The following is a 21,781-nucleotide window of genomic DNA, read 5'->3' as shown; positions in this document are numbered from 1 at the left end:
TATAGCATTGCTCACTTAAAACTACATGAGGAGCAAACAAGAACATAGGCTCTGACATACAGGTTTTGGAAATAAATCAATAAAAATACCATAGATATTTAACTGAAAATTCAAGCCAAAAAGACACATTTGTAATGGGACACAAGACCACCCTTGGTAGGAAACCTTTAGTCTTGAGTGACTCAATATCGCCTACCCTAAGTATTGAAAATTCATGAGTCAGGCAGCCAAAAAACCATGAGATTAAGTTAAAAATCACAAGATTTTACAAATAATGAATCTGAATTTTTATTTGCCTTCTAGGCTTGAGCCATTAGTGTGCATTCCAGTCATATTTTCAAACTTTCCTCTACAACCATTAGGGCTAGAACATATGCTTTCTTTTTGTTTAAATCAAGAGGAGATTGTCATGTAATCACATGACTCCAGGAGCTGGAGTTTGAACAGTAAATATCATGAGATTCATTGTAATATTGCAAGAGTTAGCAACGCACACAAGGTGAAGAACTGTCTGAAGTAACTGGACTCTTAGTTCTGGGAAAATAATATGAAATAAGTTGTACTCTGATTCAAGGAACAAATTAAATAATGTACATTCTGAGAGAGAAGTCTTGAATTTTTACAGAAGTGAAGTTGTCTAATTCTAAATTGTATGAGAGTTTGGGCTATAACTCAAAATAGGCTCACATACAGAATTTCACATCTGGCTTTTGATCACCTCAAAGTTGAGGCCCAAACCCAAGCCACAGATCTTTTCTTGCCTATAACAAAAGGAAGGAAACCTGTTTGCTGAGAATCTGTGAAAGGAAAGGCTGTCTCCCTGAATCTTTATGTCCTGGACAAGTTGTCCCATTTAAGAATATTCACTTTTTAAATGTTTGTGATGTCTGTTGATTATCAGACAAGAAACACTGGGCTGAATTTTCAGAAAGGGAGGCCTAAGGTTCATGTACAAAAGACGTTCAAACAATTGCACACCTACAGCTCAGTATTCATTTATGTTGGTTCTGAGCATGATTGTATGTACAAATAGCTAGATAGCTGCCTAACTATCTATGTGCAACAGCCCAGTTTGCATGCAAAGATAAGTATATATTTTTGCCCATGGAACTCTGAGTTCCAGATGTAAAAAAAATATTTTAGCTCATTTGAGCAGGTATCATGGCTTATTTTCATTTGTAAAGCACCTAGCTCATTGTGTGCACCACCAGAAAAATATAATAAATAATAATAATAATAATTGTATTCCTCTTTCAGAATTACAATCTTGTATATTGTAGAATATTTTGTAAATATATCTTTTTTTCTATTAAGTTCTGTTACCTCGGTAATTCTAATGATACAATCTATTTCTGTCATCAAAAAGATGATAACTAAGGCTACATTTTAGTCACTGGTATTTTTAGAAAAAAAGTCACGGGCAGTAAACAAAAATTCACGGTCCATGACTTTTACTATATACCCCGAATAAAACTTGGGGTGGGGAGGAGGCTCAGGGGATGGCCCAGGCAGGGCCCCAGAGGGCGTCACAGGTGCTGGGTGGGCGCAGACCCGGGGGGGGAGGGGGACGCCACAGGTGCTTGGGGAGGGCGTGGCCTGGGGAGTGCCATGGGTGCTCCGGGGGGGGGGGGGCGCATGGCCTGGGGGGACGCCGCGGGTGCTGGGGAGAGCGGGGGAAGTGCCGCAGGTAGCGGGGGGGCACCCTGGGTTCTGTGGGGTAGGGTTGGTGGGGCTGGGGCAGGCTCCCTACCCGACTCCTGAGCTCCATGTGCTGCCTCCCCTCTGCCCCAAACCCTGCTTCTGCAGCTCCCATTGGCTGAGAACCACAGCCAATGGGAGCTGCGGGGGCAGTGCCTGCCAGCAGAGGCAGCACGTGGAGCTAGGAGCTGAGAGAGGGGAGCCCCCCCTCCAGGTAAGCACCACCCTGCACCCTAATCCCCAGCCCTGAGCCCCCCAACACCCAAATTCCTGCTGGTGGAGGGTGGCCCTCCCCCCCCCCCAAGACTGCCCCAACAGCAGCCGGTGCGCCTGGTGCGGGGAGCTGCCCAGGCGAACCCCAGGCCAGGCACACTAGCACTGCAGAAGTCACGGAAGTCAGGAAAAGTCACGAAATCCTGTCTGAGAGTGTTATTCACTAATATCCTTAAGGGGAAAAAAAGCTCTATTAAGCATTTACAGATACAGTCACTGAGCCTAAACAAACTAATGAAATCCCACTGTGTGTCACAAAGGGGACAAAAGGAATAGAAATAATATAAGAAAAGGCCTCAAAGTTGCTGAAAGGAAGGGAGTAGAGCCAAGAAAGCAACGTCCTGCACCTCCTCTCTGAACTCCAGTGGTACCCCTCTGCACAAACATCGTACTCCATGTTTATTTGGTTGGGACCTCACATTTATTTGCTTGCTTTTTATGTGTGGAGGAGGTCATGTCAAGCCAAAAAGGATGCAGAGCTGGACACCAGGACTGGGGAAAGGGACAGTTGCTCTATAGGGCCTTACCCCCTGACTATCCAGTGGAAGTTGCAGTATCACCCATTCAGCATCCTTTAGCCACCTCAAGATAGGGCAGAAGTAGAGTGTGGGCAGGGAACCAATAGAAGAACAGCTCATGAATAAGCTATGATATATCGGGGCAGTGGTGAAGTGGGAGGGAACACATGATTTCCAGGGAGCTCTGTAAGAGTGTCAGGCTGACACGCTATGCACTTCACTGAACCCACCAGTCACTGTCTCTGCAGAGAATAGTTAGGAAACTCTATGCAGTTCAGCAAGCAGAGTTTCCTTAATAAGTTTTCCCTCCCTGTAGGTGTCTCTGTGAAAGGGGACAATCAGGCCCTCTATTTTCTCTTCAGGACTTAAATCTCCTAAATCTATTAACTCAAAAGAGAATCTCAAATGATTTGAAGAGCGGTAGAATTTAGGGCACTTGTGAAATGTCCTGAAGGAAGAATGTCTGCAATTTTATGAAAATGTCAAATGACTTCTCACCCCACAGTACTGCTCCTCATTGAAGATCTGTGGAGGGAGGGGGATTCCATTTTGTGGCTTCTTTTCACCTGGGACGTTTTCTCTCATCCATTTCCTGTTGTCCTCATCACCAGCTATGTCCATTTGCTTAAAGTCAATCTTGTTGGCCTCTAAGAAGCCCACTACTTCTTGCTGTTTCTTCTTAATCTAGTTAAAAGAGGAGGGAAAAAAAGAATTGTTATTTTCATGTAAGCTAAAAATATAGACTTGTTATATTAAGAACCAATGCAGCTATATCAAACTGGATGCTTCATCCAATATAGAACAGCTACCTTTAAGCTAGTCTTTACTTATGAAATTTTATTCTGCCAAAAATCTTTTCTTTTGGGCCTGCCCCTTAACACTTAAGCCAGAGGTACAATTAAGGATGCTTGATGAAAAATGTTTCATTAGTTCCTGTATTGGAAACTTTTCCCACTCAATCTGCACTTTGCGGTTTTACAGGAACATCAAGAGGCGTTGTATACACAATGTTAGGACATAACTTCCATTTGTGTATCAGATAAAATTTCAACATGTCACTTGTACATTTTGATTCTAATGTTCTGAGCAATTGGAACCCAGAAACCAATCCTGCAGCATATGCCATTAGTTTGCAGCTATAATTCTGATGTTGATTATTTTCTGTTCGTTTGGTGAGAGACCTGCACTGTTAAGGGACTAATGGCATGAATTTGAGCTTAAGCACCATGCATGCTCCCTCACAGAGTTGTGCTAATCTCACGCACCTAATCTGTGACCAGCAACATCGGTGTTCCAGACCTGGGTTTCTCTTACTGCCACTTATGCTAAACCATCTGGTAATTTAATGACATATCAAAATAGTTACTAGAATGATCCCACCAAGGTAATTTTTGCTTGTGACTCAGATGATTTGAAAGCAGATTTGCAGAAGTGAAACATTTGAACACTGAAACCCACAATGACACCTAGCCAATGTAATTCAGATTTTAGCAATGAGACAGGAAATAAGCCTGCAAATTAATCTACTACTGTGTGTCTATAATCTAATCAGCCTGAAAAGAAGAAGAAGGTCAGAACATCTTATTAAAGGACTCATTTTCATTAGTGTTACTGTTAAAACTAATAATGAAAACCCCTCTGTGCTTACTTCTGCAAAGACAGAAATAAAATCACAATGTGTAGAATTTTGGGACAAAAACTTAGCTTTGCAAAAAGGGCTAAAACAGACAACTTGGGATGGAAACACTAATACAACGTGTTTAAAACATGCAAGTGAATATGCAATTGATCAGTCTAAGGCCATGTCTACAGCCCAACCCTCGGGGGCCCGACTGCTGAGGAGAGAAGCTGTGGGAGCCGGAATTGTGCCAGGTGGAAGAGGGGAGCGAAATTTAAGCGTAGACACATCCACAGTTAGATCAATGAAAGCTGCCTTGCGTCAACCTAACCGTGTAGTGTAGACCAGGTCTGAGAGGTTGTTTGGTTTTGTTTTTAAAAGGGAACTGTTTTTAAAAAGGCCATTTAACTGCACAGTTCTTTTAAGGAAACTTTCTGATGACAGGGTTGCCTTGGGCACTCATAAGGGCATCACATCAGAAGAAATTAACAGGAGAACATCTGTATAAATCATACACAAAACAGACATTCAAACAATACTAATGTTTATACCTAATGCTACTAAAGCCAGTAAACACCGTGTTGACAGCTCTAATTCCAGCATTAGCCCATCTCATTGTGCACAGGAATTTAAGCACATATGGTACACAGGGCGCAACATCACCTAGTGCTCCAAGAGCTGTGGGAGGAGGAACGACAGTTGAACTGCAACCCAGCATTCCCTAGTTTATGGCTTTAAGTATTAGACATGGGTAAGCAAGGTTTGTCTAATTTCAGACTCACATAGATATAGTGGGATAGAACATTCAGCTCAAACAATATTAGGACAGAGTGTAAAACAAATACAGAGACATTTAAAAAAGGAAACGTGGGCGGGGGGGGGACGACTTCAACATTTATTAATCTCTGGTGATTCTTAAGCCAATGTTGTACTTAGTGGGGAGTCTGACTCATGATTTTTGAATGTCTGGGGCTGTCAATACTATATTATGCATTGTGTCAAGTATCAGAGGGGTAGCCGTGTTAGTCTGAATCTGTAAAAAGCAACAGAGGGTCCTGTGGCACCTTTGAGACTAACAGAAGTAATAGGATTTTAGACAGCTTAGTCTCAAAGGTGCCACAGGACCCTCTGTTGCATATTATGCATTATTTATTTACAGATAGTTGTAAAAGGAGTAACTCACATTAATGTTATCTCAGGTCAGCGGCAGCTTCAGATTTTAAAAAGTATCAGTAAAAGTCTATTGTAATGTGTTCAAAACAGTCCTGAATAAAAACCTTGGCCTGTGTTTTAGTATCAATACATGAGACTGAAAGCATATAAAGTATCATAACAGCTTATACTGTATTGGTGAACAAAATATGGAAATCAGGAAATAGGAGTTCTGTTCTCATCTCTGTCCCAGACCTGTTATCTATTGTTTGCATTTCAGTAACATTAGACACCCCAATCAGGGCCCCCATTGTGCTAGGCATTGGGTACTTAGATTAAAGTAACAATTCCTGCCCATGTAACCTTTAACAGCTCTGTGCCTCAGCTATAAAATCACTAAGGCCCTACTTGAATCCCAGGATGATCTTCAAATAATTGCGGCTGAATTGAGGACAAGACATGGAAAAATCACGGAAAAGTAACCATTGACTTTTATTAATAGCAGCAATTTGGAAAAGCCAGAGTTGACCTATTTGTTTAAAAAAAAAATCTGGAACGATATAAACCCTTAAGTATTATATTATGCCTGCTAATTTTTGTTGATAACCAGCCATTTTGCTGCAACTATATTACATTCATTTTTTTTTTTTTAAAGTGACTGGTACAATGTAAAATTCAAAAGACAATGTCTTAACACAACTGCTGTAGAAACTGAGTCCAGTCACTTTAGCCTCTTATATTTTACAGGCATTGAATGTTAGTGCAGTACAGGCGAGTCGCATCATACATGCATTTAACGTATGCGAATTCAACTATACGCACTCGGCAAAAAAAAAAGAACAACAAGATACCTGTAAATAGCGCGGGCGATTCCACCCAATGAGCACATGCCCCGGAACGAGCGTCAGATAGGAGACGGGAAGCTGCTGTTCCCTCAGTCGGTCTCAGTTCCTACATGCCTCTCATAGTGTGAGCATCTCGCCACGCTTAGTGTGATTCTAGTGTTTAAAGATACATATTTTTCATACAACATGGCCCCTAAATGCAAGCCAGCTACTTCATCTGGTGCTCAACCAAAGAAACAATGATCTGTTCCAACGCTGGAGGAAAAACTAGCTGTGTTGGACTTATTGAGAGATGGTATGTCTCCAACGTGGTGCATAAATATGGCCACAACTAATCTAGCATCCGTGCCATCAAGATTCGAGAGAGAGAAATTCATCAAGCCATGGCATCAAGTGCTCCAGTAACTGCTAAGGTGACAAGCCAGGTATGTGTTAAGATTTTAGTGAAGACTGAAAAGGCATTAAACTGATGGCTGGAAGACATGAACCGTAAACGTGTGCCTATCGATGGCAATACGTTGCGAGAAAAGGCTCTTAGCCTCTACGCACTGTTCAAACCTCCTGCTGAAGAGGGACAGCCTTCTGACGAGAAGGAATTCAAAGCCAGCCAAGGTTGGCTTAACGGTTTTAGGAACCGCTTCAACCTCAAAAACGTGCAGACTACTGGTGAAGCTGCATCTGCCAATGAAGAGGCAGCAAAAGCCTACCCCAAACAATTAAAGAAAGTCATAGAAGAAAAGGGCTATCTTCCGGAACAAGTTTTTAATGCTAACGAGGCTGGGCTCTTCTGGAAAAAAATGCCCAACCGCACTTATATTTCGAAATCAGAAAGACAAGCCCCTGGCTTCAAAGCAGCTAAAGACCGTGCGACTGTGTTGTTTTGTGGCCATGTACACCAGGCTTACGTTTTCATGGATACATAGCGCTATGGATGCTGATCCCAATCTTAATGTGATGGAGTGTTGGAAGTCCTTCAACATTGCCGATTGCATCACTTGTATTAAACAGGCAATGGATGCAATCAAGCCTGGAACAGTCAACGCATGTTGGCGAAACCTATGGAAAGAATGTGTGAATGATTTTAAGGGTTTCCCGACCATTGACAAAGAAGTGAAACGCATTGATCAGGTGGCCAGGCAAGTGGGTGGTGATGGTTTCGTCGACATCCTTGAGGAAGAAATTGAAGAATTAATTGAGAAACATTGACTAACGAAGAGTTAGAGGAACTGATAAAATAGTCTACAGAAGACGAAGATGACGACGACGACGAACAGGAAGAGCCAGCAAGTTGGAATCTTAATAAATTTGCTGAAGTGTTCCAAGCAGCGAAACACTTGAATGATTTAATTTCTGAATACGATCCCTCTATGGAACGAAGCCTCAAAATCACACGTAATATTATGGACGATTTGAGACCGTATCAAGAAATGTCTCTTCAGCTGCTCAAACAACAGCAACAGTTGCCGATCACCATGTTTTTCAAGGAGAAACAACCAGCAGCAGATGAGCCTATGTAATCAACTTCTCGAGCTGAACCAGAGCCAACCACTTCCTATATGACTCGCTCTCCATCACCCAAGTCCTCCAACACCTCTGTCTCCTGGATCAACATCAAGCCCTGATGACCCCCTGTAGTTACCCCCTGTAATTAAAAACATAGTACTGTAACATTATATTTTGCATATGTACTCTATTATATACCGTACATTACTGTATACATATTACTGTACAGTAATACACAAAACCATGTACAGTATACTGTACTGTATGGGCGATTTAAGGGATTTTCAAGAGTAATTTTGACTATACGCGATTTTTGCCTTAACCCCCGCGTAAGATGCGACTCCACTGTACTAACTGGATACTCAAAATGTATGCAAAATTGTGGACTGAACAAAGTAGGCTAATTAAAATCAAAATGGCAGAGGAAGACGAATATTGCAGGATTCCCAATTTCTGCAATATCACAAATGAAGTAGGGCTTTAGTGATAACACTTATCTCTGTGGGGAGGCTTACTTAAGCAGTGATTGAAATTATTTGAGTCCTGAGATGATATTTCATCTCTACTGCACCTATTATTTTGAGTGCCAGTAGTAAGTGCCAAAATACAGTAATAAATAATAATAATAAATGCTGCTCACACATAGCATGGCCTTTTTGTCGTCATCTGTACAGATTAAGGTAAACATTCCCCCTCCATCACCAGTGCAAGCCTGACTCCACCCCTTTCCCACTCTTGCATCTCAGTAGGGACAGGGAATGGATAGTCATTGATGGAACAACAGCTCCTTTTCTCCAGTCCCTTGGAGGAGATTGGACTGTGAGTTGTTCAACTGTTGGGTCCCTGCTGTCCTCCTCTCCATTCAGGAGGTGCCTGAGGGGAAAGGGGCATGAGATGGGGGCTTGGTGAGTTAGAAAGTGGGAGATGGGGATGTGGGGTGGAAAGAAGAAGAAGAATACATTAAGGGGGATATGAAGAAATCTTCATGCTCATGCTCTGTTCAGACACTGTTCTTCCATGCACTCAAAGGGTGAAATTTATGTCCTTGTGGTGAGCCCATACAAGGAGCACGTGTACATTACTGAAATCTCCCTCACTCTTGTGTGGGTGAGTGGATGGTGCAGATAAATCAGCCATACAGGATGCATTCTCTTTGTGCCAGAGGTGGGCTCCATGAAAGCTCTGTATAGATCAATCTAAAGGAGAACCTGAGGTGGGGCCCACAGGATCAGATCTCACGCATAGCTCCCGACAGTCCCAGGTTTCATAGGACTGTCCCACTTTGACCCCCCACACCGCCTGCCCCCATTGAAGTGACTTCTAGTCCATGGGGCTGGCTCCCTATTCTGTGCACTGTGATCTCCCCCGGTTCACAGGGTCGCAGCATCACTGTTTTGGTCCAGCTCCCCTTACAGGTGGGCAGCTGGCCCACATTTGAGTGAGTGGTGCTTCTGCATCCCAGCCACCAGTGGTAGTTTCATCTGTTGTGGAGTAAAATATTTTCATCTATATCCCTGGCATCCAAAGTTTACCCACTGACCAACTGTCCATAGGTGTCCAGCAGCAGCAGAGAGTATCTGGTCAGCAAGTTTATAGCAGCATTAAAGCTGGCAAATAAAGTTGATGCAGTTCTCTGATCTGACACTATAAAAACAATCTATTCCTGATGAGCTGACAGAGAATTATTTATGTTTATTACATTGCTGCTTCTGTTGTGGCTCAGCATGGTAAGAGGTGCTATCCTGTTTCTCTGTTTGCAATATGAGCTCAAGCCTACACATGGCCAAATTCACCCACCCCCGTCTCTCCCAGATACTAGTGCTCTGGCATGTATTTCAAAGTAAAAGAATACAGTGATTCTGTAATTCAGTCACAATCCTGCTGAATGGATGAGTTTTTGTAAAACTGAAGTCTAAGGGCTCAATACTTCAAATACACAGGCCTTCACTTGCCCTCAGCTGGCTAGGCGCCTGCTATGTGACCTCTCTTTCCTCTCCCCTCCTCCACAACCATGCACTAGACAGCTATATACACTATCCAATCCAAACATTAACATACACAATTTTTATCAGGATCAGCAAGAATTAAAAACCTGAATATGTTGTTTACATTTTATGAAATACATTTTATGAAAGCAGGCTCTCTCAGGCAGAAGTGACTCTGTCCCACTCCCCGGACAACTGCCAAGGAGAGGGGCCAGCTAAATGTGTGAAGGGGAGGCGCAAAGAGAGAAGGACAGAGAGCTCTCCCTTCCCCCCCCCCCCACAGGTACTGTGGGGCAGGGAGAGCACTGGGGCCCTGGGCTGGGCACAGGGTGGGAGGCGTTACTGGGCAGGGGATACACATGGGTCAGTCACATGTCCTCCCCTTTAGCTTGTGTCCCCCCACTATGGGGAGGCACTAGTCATCTATGCCTGGTGGGCTGCCCCCACCCCCTCAGCTCCCCATTGGCAATGGGAAGAAGCTGCCGGAGGCAGAGCAGGGTCCAGATGCCCTGACTCACTGCTCCCCCATTCCGCAGGAGCTGGGCAGCCTTGTCAATTTCACAACTTAACTATGAAATTGACAAGACAGCCAATGGTCCCAACCCAGCGCGGGGCTTCTTCCCCTGATTCCCAGCTGGGAGCAGGGTCCAGCCACCCAGATCTCCAGGGCAGTGGGGGAGGAGGGAAGCTGGGTTCTAACTGCCCGACTTTGTCAATTAGAGGGTTCCTGCTGTGAAATTGACAAGACAGCCAACAACCAATGTAAGTAACACAAGTGTCTACAGACACTGTGTCACACCCACACAAGCCCTACAATGCTACACAAACAGGTAGCTGTGATGTTATCTAATATAATCATGCAAATCATTCCCACATGGTGCCCAGGCACCAGCAACATTCAGAGCCCAGGGGCCCAGCTCCAACAATATTTGGGGCCGGGTGTTCCCCCAGCCCCACCTGCTGCCCCCCCGCACCTCCCCTGAGTGTCCCCCGGCCCCCTCTTGCTGCCTCCACGCACAGTCCCCGGAGCAGAGCGTCCCTGCCTCTTGCTCCATGCTGCCTCCCTGCAGCAACTGCTGTCCCAGGGTCCTAGTGCCCCCCACCTCTACTGCCAGGGCAGACTGACTCAGCCTGCCCTTCCACCTTAGACCCTTCCCTTTTCCGGCAAGACCCTCCACCAGCACAGGGCCCTCCCCATTCCCCCACCCGCAGTCACTGCTCCTGCCCCATGCTGGGCAAGGAGGCAGCCCCATCCCTCACCCCCAGTGAGGCTACAGTCAGGGGCAACAGCAGGGGAGGAGGAGGCGCACACAGCACCCCCTGGCACCCACCCCGGGGGAGGCGAGGAAGATTCCTGAACCTGAGAGAGGCCCTAGGAGCACATGCAGTGACAGTAGGGGCATGAGTGTGCTGCTAGGGTGGGTGGGAAAGGGGGGGTTCCTTCCCCAGAGCTCATTGCTGCTGGCAGGGAAAGGGCTGGGGTGGGGGGAATCCTTCTCTCTGGCCCCTGTCCCAGAGCAGCCTGCCTGCACCCCAAACTCATCCCCAGCCCTGCCCCACCCCAAAGCCCACACCCCCAGCCAGAGCTTTCACCCCCCCACCACACCCTCAACCCTAGCCCTGAGCCTCTCCAACACCACAAACCCCTCATCTCCAGCCCCAGCCAGAGCCCTCATCCCCTTGCACTCCAACCCTCTGCCCCAGCCCTGAGTCTCTCTAACACCCCAAACTCCCCAGCCCCAGACAGAGCCCTCACCCCTCCACACACTCCTACTCTCGCCCAGAGCCCACCCACACTCCAAACCCCTCATCTACAGCCACAGCCCTCCCCCCACAGCCCTCACCCCTGCACCCCCTTTCATCCCCAAACTCCCCCCCCAGAACCTGCACCCCCTCCCTCCGCACCCACTCCCATACCCAAACTCCTTCCCAGAGCCTGCACCCTAATCCCCTGCCCCAGCCTAGGGCCTGCACCCCAGGCCTCCTCCCCCACCCAAACTCCCTCCCAGAGCCTTGGGCAGGTGGGGGTTGGAGTTTAGGTGGATGCAGAATTTGGGCAGGGGCGGGTTCTGGGCACCACCAAAATTTCTTCAAACCTGCCACCCCTGAGCATTTGAAGTAACAGTAAATAGCCAAACTGCAGGCTGCATCAGTAATACCAGTACAATTTAAATTCTGAATTGATAAAATTCACAGAAGGACAATACAAGACTGGTACAAAATAAGGCTTAAGTGGAACTTAAGTAATGTGTGCGCCTTGTGCTATTCCTCTGTACGAGATGAGTGTCATGCTATATATATTTTAAGTTTATTAAAAGGGCACTTTCCATCCCTATTGTTCTCTAGTAATACTACAATAAGAACAATATATGACTTCTTAGAAAATCACTCAAGCAAAACATTTTGTTAAGGAGTAGTTAAAGTTGCAGGCTCATATCAATAGTCTGAGTTTATGTTACCTTTCGAGAACGATGGTGTAAAAAAAAAAAAAAAAAGTGTGCACATAACACACCTGTCTAAGATTAAAAATCCAGGAAATGCAGAATTAAAGTTGTGCTTGTACAAAAATGTTTCAACGAACAAACAAACAAAAAGTCAACCAAAATGTGTTGGCATTTCACTAGCGTAATATTCATATACTGCGAACGACTGAAGATTGGGATCAATAAATGCAACATTTTATAACGTCCATCTGGCATTGATCACCTTTCTTAGCAATGCTTAAACTGGTGCATCTGGATGATAAGCATATGTAATCCACTGCTCAGGGCATGTTATGTGTCCCTTTCATTTCAGTGCCTTATCCACAGAAGAAAGGAGTCTGCTACAGCTGCCAGCTAGGTGAATATAGCTCTGATTCAGGAAAGCACTGAAACGTGCAGTTTTAAGCATGAGTAGTCTCATTGACAGCAATGATTTAAGCATGTGCCTAAGTGTTTTTGGGAATTGGGGCCTTAGTCAAGAGTCTCATGCTTAAAAGTCTGCAGAGTGACTTCAATCATGCTTGCAGCCTTTCATTAAGGACAGCTGACTGGGAACAAAGATAGCCAGGTAGGACTCTCCTTCAATGATCAAACGAAAGAAAAAAAAAAAAGTGTAAATCTGTGCAAGGTAGATGGTAATTTATATAGCCATTTAAATAATCTGTGCTTGCCTACAGATTAGCAACCCAACAGTATGTTCTTTATCGCTGTTCTCGTATCTTACATCTCATTTTTTTCATATAAAAACAAAAGGTTGGTAAAATGGGTCTAAAAAGTCTACAATAAAAGTGTTTCAAGCTGAAAAGCTCTGTGTTAAGCAAGGTTAGTAAGAGCTTTGTAATTTCTTTGTTATGATGCACTTTAGGTATTAGTGGGGTTCTACTTAGTTGCCAGAGACAGTGACTCTTCCAGAGAACAGTGGCTTTTTCAGTACTTTTCAGCTCTTCTACTCTGGAAGTTTCTTAAGGAGATGGTGTCAGTGTAACTGTAGAGATGCAGTTGCAGTTACAGTTATGTGCATGCACTAGCCAGTTTGTTTACTGTGTCACCGTGATTGAGCGATTGCTAAAGCAGGGCTGCAATCTGAGCTCCTCTGGGAACTGGATATAAAAGGAAATCATCCTTTCCCAGTTCCCACCTCCCCTGGATTCCCAGCTCTCTTCTCTTCACTTCAGCCAACATGTTGTGCTGACAACTACAGCAAGGTTCAAAACTAAAAACCCCAGTATAGCCTTTCAAGAGACAAAAAAAAAAAAAAAAGGGTGTGGGGGGGGAAGAGGATAACTGGGAACAAGTTTACTCCGCATAATTTTACTCTTCTCGCTTTGGTTCTGGCTTTTTCCTGGAAACAATATCCACTATGCAACAGCATTAAACCCTAGCAGAGTCACAGGGTATTTATCAAAAGTAAATATATATAATTTCTACTGCAAACAGCCTAGCTCAATATTTTTAGGGCAACAGAATAGCCTATTTTGTATACACCTATTGTATATATTATTTGCAAAGAGATTTCAGTCTATTAATTGAAATTATATTTAGACATCAATATATGAATTGCAATTAGAATTTAAATACACATAACCCATATTTATTAACTATAATTCTCCATGTGTGGAGGCACTTGCAAGAATTAGCTATTAGACACAAGACTAGAGACATCTCACTGTTTCCCTCACATTCAGGCCCAGGCTCACCTGGTAACTAGTACATACACATCCCATACTTAGACAGCAGTTAATGCACAAAAAAACTGATCCTGGTGGAGAGAGGGTAGGGGTGAAACATACATTACATGAGTAACCTACCGCTGTAGACCCAGAGGATGTGGCTACAAAGACTTTGATCACCATTTTGACCGTTATAGAAGAGAACCACCAGAACAATCCTGTTATCTACAAGTCACCAGAGCCCTGAGAGTGAGCCTGACATGCAGCAGCTCCCAGGGCAGCCAGAATCCCTTCCCAAATGAATCTCCCCTCCACATCAATCTAACTAGTTTTAGCCTCTCCCACCCACTGGTATCCTGGGCTTCCCAGGCTTCATTGGCTCTTTTAGGTATTTTGGGAGCCTAGAAGCTGGGACAGGATTGGTTGGCAAAAGTATCTAAAGCAGAGGGACTTGCACCTGCCCCTAGCCTTTTCACTTTAGAATTGACCGGGTGACAGTCCATAAAAGGCAAGGGAGAGCAGTGCACCAATCAGACAGGGCAAGGAAAATGCTGGTGGGGAGGGGAAAGAGTGTTGGAAGAGTTTGCAAAGCTGCAGGACAAAGTTTAAAGGGATGTCAGCATTTTCATAATAATCCCCTGTATTCAAGAGCTCACACCCACTCTCTGACTAAAATAAGGAGCTTCAGTTTGAAGCTTATATGCAGCGTAACAGCCACAATCTCTACCTTTAAAAACAAAACAATTTGGAAACAACAATTCTGAGATCAGCCTGAACTAAAGCCACAGTTCCAAACACTCTGAGGCATTGGGAAATTCAGATCAAGATCCAAATTTTATGGCTCTGTTTTCTCTTTGCAATATATGTTAGGTCATTGTGGATTAATTTTGGGGTGGGTGAGATACGGGGAGGCATGTGGATGACCCCATGCCTGAGACCCTAAAAAACAAGTATTTCTGTACTCTATGTGGCCAGTGAAGATCCCAATGCACTTTTTGCAAGAGTGGGGCTAGGTTTCCTTGTGAAAATATTCTCTTCTCTGAGTAGTACAGGGCACTGTTTTTCCATCTGACTGCTGCTTTCCCTCCCATAGACGGCTGCCTGTCAGTGGTGCTGTATTCACATATTGTTTAGCTTTTGGGGATCTTTCAGAATGAATGTTGTTTTCGGAATGTGCAATATTATAACATAATTTTTTAATTGTAAGGGCCAAATTCACCACTGGTGTAGTAGGCTCAACTCCATTGATTTCAATTGAATTGAGACTCTTAATGCCAGAGGTGAACTAGGACTTAAGAATTTAGGCCTCAGTTCTGCAAAACATTTTAAAATGTTTAACTTTAAGATTCAAGGCTTCAAGGCTCCAATCCTGCAAATTCTTAATACTGAACATAGTGCTAACTACGATTGACTCCAATAGAGTTATACACATAATAAGCAGTAACAATTGCATTTGGCAAATGACTTACTACCTATTTGGACCATTATATAATTTTAAAGCTACATTGCTCTGTTGTGTGAAAAATTATTTCCATCTTTATGTAAATGGTATTCTGAAGAAATGTATTGAAAAAGACAACAGAATGGACACTTTACAAAGTTCACTATTTCTCAATCTCTGTCACCTGCTTCTCCAATAAGGAGACAAGAGGCAGTCTTGCAAGCAGTGAAGACAGGTAGTAAAAAACGTTCGCTGACAATTTTTCTAAAAAAAAAAAAGAAAAAGAAACTATGCCAAAAAAATGGTGCTTCATGCTAAAACTTGGCATACAAGCATTTACCCAGGAGAATTTTTGTACTAAATTCAACACAAATTACTTTAACAGAGAGCAAGTATATGAATTCAAAGAAACTTGGACCGTGTTTTTTGATAAATTTGGATAAAGAATACTTAGATAGCTCAAATAATGCCAGACTTCCATTGCATTGGACCTTTCTGTTTTTTCCCTCCATCCTGCCCCACTCCCTCTCCTCTCTTTCCTTTTCTTGTCTATTTGTGTGTGTCTTTTTTTATTGTTACCCCCCTACCCCCCGCCCACACCATGTTATGTCTTTGTAATATTGTCAAATTTCATATTGTCTGGTCGTGCAGCTCTGACAAGCTGTATAACGGAATAATTCTATTGGATATCCTGCAAAGTGTGCAATATCTGGTAACACATACAAGCTGTGAGTCATTTACCTTTTTGTGTTTTTATGGTTTCTTTATGAAAATTAATATAAAACAATCACAGAATAAAGATTTTAGCCAGTTTTGAACTATTATTTTTATTTATTGATTTGTATAGCATCTTTTACAGGTCTCAGAATGTTTCGCAGAATTACAAATGAAGGGTCTGATACTGTAATCATTTTCTACAAGTCATAGTGCCAACTATCATGAATAGTCGTGCCATTAATTATTATTAAACACACCAGTATTTGCAGGATGGGGCCATTAAGCCATTTAGTACCTTGCAGGACTGTGACAAAAATGATGAACAGTGCATTACTCCTTTTTATTACCCGGCTATCAAAGAGCAAGATCCTGTAGCCACTCTAGATCTGAAACTCCCATTGAACAGGATCTGGCCCAAATTTCTATTGATTTAAAATGCCATATGCAAGGTTTCTGTCGTGGAGCACGATTCTTTTTCTTCCCAGGTTTGAAGAAAATTGTTTCAATGTTTAGAATTATATGAGTAAAATATTTATTTTTCATTAGTTTTTTAAAATCCTAAAATGCTCAATTAATTTTATTTCAGCCCCTCCTTTCTCTGGAGCTTGAGAATAGGGCTGGGTGTGCTACCCTCTCCCCTCTTTTTGGGGCTAACCTGTGAGGGAGGATTTTGCTGTGTGTGTTTCAAAAAGACGTTTCAGCTTCCGTCAGAGGCTCCCTACAGCCTAATAGCAGTAGCACTGCTGGGACTGGTGTATTTCTAAGGCATCAGACTTTGCGGGTTATTACATGGATCTGATGTAGCGAGCAACAGGAGCAATCCCTGCTGCTGTTCATTGTGAAATAGATCCGGGGTGGCCTCCCCCTTACAGCCCCTGTGGGTGGATGGATATTGGGGGCCCCGAAAACTGCTCTAGGGGGCAGCAAGTCAAACACAGCAGAGCGCATTTATTTCCGAAAATTAATAAAGTTAGAAGTCGGGGAGGGGGAGAGGAGAGAGCGGGGGAGGGATCGAGCTGAAATAGGAAGGGGAAGGTGGCCGGAGCGACAACTCCCCCCCCCCTCAGAACACGGAACTACAAGCCCCAGGATGCACAGCGCCAGAGTGCCCCGTTCCCATAGCGACAAAGAAATGAAAACAGCTTCTCCCGCTAGGACAGCGGAGAGAGCCAGGTAACGAGGGGATGAGAGCCCCGCCCTGTCTGTGCGGGGGCAGTGCGGGGAGGGAAGGGTGGGGGTCCTACCTGTGCGGGGGGGGGGGGAGGTACAGACGAGTTCCAGGGGCCCCTCAACCAGGTTGTCCTTCCAATCCTGGCAGCATCTCCATCCCTTGTAGGGCTTGTGGGTCCTAGGTTCTAACTCCATCCCATTCCTGCCCCAAGCCCATTTGTTCTTCAGACTGAGGTGGCCTGGTGATGCCCTGGGCCTTGGACTGGCTGATTGGGGGAACCACTGAACCATATAGTAACACTCTCCTCACCCAGGCTGTGCTTTCCTGTTCTTTCTTTGACTGTCTTCAAACCATAATTCATCTCTCCCCGCCCTCTGAGTTTTTGCTGCTTCTGGGTGCCTGGGGCCAAATGATGGTTGAAACAGAGTTTGTAAACCATGTTTGAATGTAGATCCTTGCCTAATACCTAGGCTAAAACATGATTTGTGATCCCTTATGGATCATTGCAGTGGCACAGAATCACTGGGGCAAAGTACTGCCCCTGGCTCTCCTCCCAGAATATCCCATGCATTAGGGTATCCCCCCTGTGGGGAGAGAGGAGAGGTCCCCGCACAAGGGTGAATTCCCCTGACAGGTTTCATATGATGTTAAGAGGAGGCAGGGTGAACCCCACACAGGAAGCAGTCCTTTGAAGAATCACAATTTAAAAATGGCACTGCTGAGAGAGTAACTTAATCTGTTGTGCTAGCTCCTAGTAGCTCCAAAAAGTAAAATGCAGTGAATAAGCAATTATACACTTTCTAATTTGCTGTCCCGATCTCATGTGAATAATAACTAGAAGTGTGTGAAATATTCAGAAACAAAAACCCTCAGGTATTTTCTATCTTGTTCTGAATATGAAAATTGCCCTATTTTCTGAAAAACTCACCAAAATTCACAGTTCATTTTGCTTGAAAACAAGAGGGGGAAAGGACACATTTTCAAATGCAATTGAGCCTCTTTAGATAAATCTGGAAATGGCTTAGTTTGATGTTATTTTCTGAATAAAACAGAGTTTATTATTTCTTTTTATCCTCACTATTTAATATGAACTCCCTGACTGATACACTAAATTGTGTCCCTCTTCTCAGACTCCTGAGAACATATGCCTATGCTGTGTTAAGCTCTTAAATAACAAAGATTATGTATAATATTCTCTCTCTAGAATCTAAGGGTTTGTCTGCACAGCACAGTTAGCCCTGAGTTATAACTCGAGCGTTATCCCTAACTCATCTCCCATCCACACACAAAAATCTCTAGCTGGAAGTAAATGGTGTTTTAAGCTTGAGCTAGCTGGCCTGTCCAGGCATGTCTACACTGCATCTGGGAGTGAGCCTTCTAGCTCGGGTCCACAGACTCATGCTTGCGGGGCGTGTGCTAGCACTATGGAAATAGGTGTGTAGACATTGCTTTGACATTGTGGCTCAGTCTTGTTGCCGGCACAGAATGCCCGAGGAAAGCAACGGTGGGGTTCGTTGCCCGGTGTGCGTCGCGCCAATGAACACACCAGGGTGGAGAAGTAATCAAAGTTTTATTTGAGATCTCAAAGCGGTGCAAGGAGACTTGGCACGTCTCAGATCAAGCACACCAACATAAGCAGTTTTTCTCTTTTTATACTTTACTTTAGCTAAGCTCTTCCCTTTCCCCCCCCCGCCCCCTTTCCCCCTCCCTTCTTCTATAGCAGTTACATTAAGCAGGTAAGTCATCTTGGCGGCTATAAGTCTAGCTCGTTAGTAACTTTTCTTTTGAACCGTTATCTTGTCCTTTTCCCTTTGATCTGTTATCTTGCCTTTCAGCCAGAAGCATGCAGGCCTTATTACTACCGCTTTATACCGGTTTGAGCGGTGTTGCAACTGATAACTGACTGTTACACATTCCATTCTCTGTTACTGGCTTGTTAGGTCGATTAAAGTTCAAACATGGAGGAGCTTTGGTTCATTTAGGCCTAGTGCAGGAAGGCTTCATCGACACTCGTGGTCTTCCACCCGCCCGAGTTACCTAAGGTTATGCCTAGTGACACCAACAGTCTGGAGCTCGAGCTCTCAAGTCCCCTGCCAGGCTTCAGAGGCCAAACTCCAGCCGAGCTACAGTGTCTACAAAGCTATTTTTAGAATGCTAGTGTGAGCCCTGCTACCATGAGTGTGTGGACCCAAGCTAGAAGGCTCACTCCCAGATACAGTATAGCCATGCCCTGGGGAGTTGAAGCTCCAGTGCTTCTAATGCTCCAACTAGTAATGTAGTAGGGTTACAACAGGTCCAGTTACAACTCAGCAACAGCTAATCCAGTCACTCTATGCTGCTAAACAAATCACTCTGTAACTCCAATGCTGAGTTGGACACAATGGTGAAATGAGGACAGACAAATCGATGGATTTTAAATAGCAGGCCACAACTTTTATTACATTTTAAATACAGGGGCGGGGTGCTACCTGCCCATCACACATATTCTCCTGTACCAGCAAATTAATTGTTTCCAGTGTGGGGGTTACAGCGCTCCTACCATATAACCCATAACTCAGGGTAGGCTCCTTCACTGATGGCCCCATCAAGTTCCCCTACCCCTTGAGGCTGACGGGTGGCATTTGTTTTGAAGTGTGTGGTCACTCTTGAGCTAGGCTAGCTCCAGTGCATTAATCTGAGTACTAACTTGAACTAGGGTGGCCAGGTGCCTGGTTTTCGAACAGAAAGTCTGATTGAAAAGGGGACCTGACAGTGTCCGGTCAGGTCTACTGACTGGACACCCAAGTCCGGTTACTGTGGGTGGGGGAGGCGGGGAGGCGCAGAGTCATCATCCACACCAGCCCCTATTTAGCTGGGGCTGCATCCTACGTGCATTGGGCGGCTGCAGCTCCCAGCCCCGGCTGCACAGGCAAGTACCTCCCGAGGGGAAGAGCAGCGAGCGACGGAGGGAAGGGGAAAGAAGAGCAAATGGGGGTGGGGCCTCAGGGGGAAGGGGCAAGGAAGGAGCAGGACCTCAGGGGTAGAGGCGGTGCAGGGATGAAGCCTCAGGGGAAGGGGTGGGGCAGGGAACGGTCTTCAGGGGGAAGGTGCGGGGCAGGGGTGAGGAAGGGGAGGTTCCGGCACTCCTGCTGGAGTGTCCATTTTTTAAATATTACAAAGTTGGCAACTCTAACTTGAACTAATTTTTGCAGTGAAGATGAGCCCTAAATTATTGCCTTATTTCAGCCCACACAATTGTCTGTTCCTATTAGACTTAAGGAGAAAATATACTTTTGAACAGGCAAATAAATATTATGTTTTTTCATGTTTATGTGTATAAACTGACAAACATTCCACTCCTGATAGGTCATGGAACCCATTTACGATGTCCTCTACTAGCAACACAATGATGGCCCTAGATGACTGTTTCCTCCGTATTATAGTGCCAGAAGATAGTAAGTCAGAAAGCTACACAAGAAGCAGAGGCAGTAATGAATCTCCTAGGACCAGTAAGAGCACCAGAAGCAGCAGTAGTAGCAGAATTAATGATTATAGTAGGTGCAGTAGAGAATGTGAAAGTGAAAGTTCTCATGTTAACTATTCTGATGATTTTCTCACTGACTATTCTGAATCAGCTGGCAATAGCAATTATTTAGAACTGTCAGGAACCAAAGAGAAGAAACTACAGAAGAAGAAAAATAGGAAAAATGGTCAGCCAAAAGGTAAAAAGAAAATTGTTCTTGTTTCCCCACTAATAAATTAGATTTTTGACAATAGCCAAATAATATACATATGAAGATTGGTACTATCCCCACTTCTTGATAGTTTTTGTCTTAATATGTCACATAAAATAAAAATAAGTTTTTGCTTTAGGTCTATTTCAGTCTCATTTGTGAGCCAATATAATATTGAATTAGGCGTATTATACAAAATATATTCCTTCTGTGTAAACACTAACAATAAAGAAAATATCCCCCATCAAACCCACATTTTTACTTTCATGTTTAGAAATGGATTTCCTTAATTCTCACCATTCAAGTGCACAAAGTGACTGTAAAACTCAGGTGCCAAGTCCCACCCCTGTCCAAGACCCTTGCAGGGTCCCAAAAACTTGTCCAGCCCGAGCCTGAACATCTACATTGCAATTTTATAGCCCCGCAGACCTAACCCTGCAATCCTGAGTCAGCTGACATGGGTCAGCCATGGGTCTTTTATTGCAATGTAGACATACCCTTTGGGCCTTCTTCCATGCAACCCCATACAACTGGAATTCCCAACTCCCTCATCCATCATGTCTCTACCCCCTTCTCCTTCAAGCCCCTCCTTTTGAGATACTTCTTCCAAAAGGCCTGTAAAACCTAGTCTTTTCCTCAAAGAATTGTTAATAAGACAGGCTGGAGAAAATAAATAAAACTAGACAACTCAATAGTCAAAAATCATGGAATTAACAAGACACCAGCTAACTTCACTGTGTAATCACTTGTTTGCATAATCCCATCCCCAACCTTCATCTGTAACATGATCCAGTGTCTGGAAGTTAAAGCTAGACAAATTCAGGCTGGAAATAAGGTGTATTTTTTAACAGTGAGGGTAATTAATCATTGGAACAATTTACCAAGGATTGTGGTGGATTTTCCATCACTGGTAATTTTAAAATCAAGACCAGATATTTTTTTTAAAGCTATGCTCTAGGAATTATTTTGGGGGAAGTTCTGTGGCCTGTTATAC

At 44.1% G+C, this 21,781-nt stretch overlaps 2 protein-coding genes across 7 annotated transcripts in view; one reads left to right on the top strand and one right to left on the bottom strand.

Moving 5' to 3' along the window:
• Positions 1-14,103, bottom strand: part of SH3BGR (SH3 domain binding glutamate rich protein) — a 49,146-nt gene extending 35,043 nt beyond the window's left edge. For 3 of the 5 annotated variants that reach the window (XM_065590748.1, XM_065590775.1, XM_065590768.1), the window contains exons 1-2: positions 13,866-14,062; positions 2,988-3,173 (exon numbers count right to left, since the gene is read on the bottom strand). In XM_065590748.1, the coding sequence (XP_065446820.1) occupies positions 2,988-3,173; positions 13,866-13,928 (249 nt within the window). In that variant the 5' untranslated portion in view covers positions 13,929-14,062. Of the gene's footprint in view, positions 1-2,987; positions 3,174-8,247; positions 8,400-13,865 lie in introns of those variants that run through there. The other 2 variants (XM_065590762.1, XM_065590752.1) reach the window with 2 other exon arrangements.
• LCA5L (lebercilin LCA5 like) overlaps positions 12,511-21,781 on the top strand; it is a 40,059-nt gene continuing 30,788 nt past the window's right edge. Inside the window, exons 1-2 of one of the 2 annotated variants that reach the window (XM_065590723.1) lie at positions 12,511-12,643; positions 20,420-20,775. In XM_065590723.1, coding sequence (XP_065446795.1) covers positions 20,439-20,775 — 337 coding nt within the window. In that variant the 5' untranslated portion in view covers positions 12,511-12,643; positions 20,420-20,438. Of the gene's footprint in view, positions 12,644-16,988; positions 17,077-20,419; positions 20,776-21,781 lie in introns of those variants that run through there. The other variant, XM_005304443.3, reaches the window with a different exon arrangement.

This window comes from Chrysemys picta, chromosome 1 (genome assembly GCF_011386835.1).
Source record: "Chrysemys picta bellii isolate R12L10 chromosome 1, ASM1138683v2, whole genome shotgun sequence".
NCBI classification, from domain to species: domain Eukaryota; kingdom Metazoa; phylum Chordata; order Testudines; family Emydidae; genus Chrysemys; species Chrysemys picta.
Note: the sequence above shows the minus strand (reverse complement) of the source record. Positions and strands in the feature narration are given on the sequence as shown.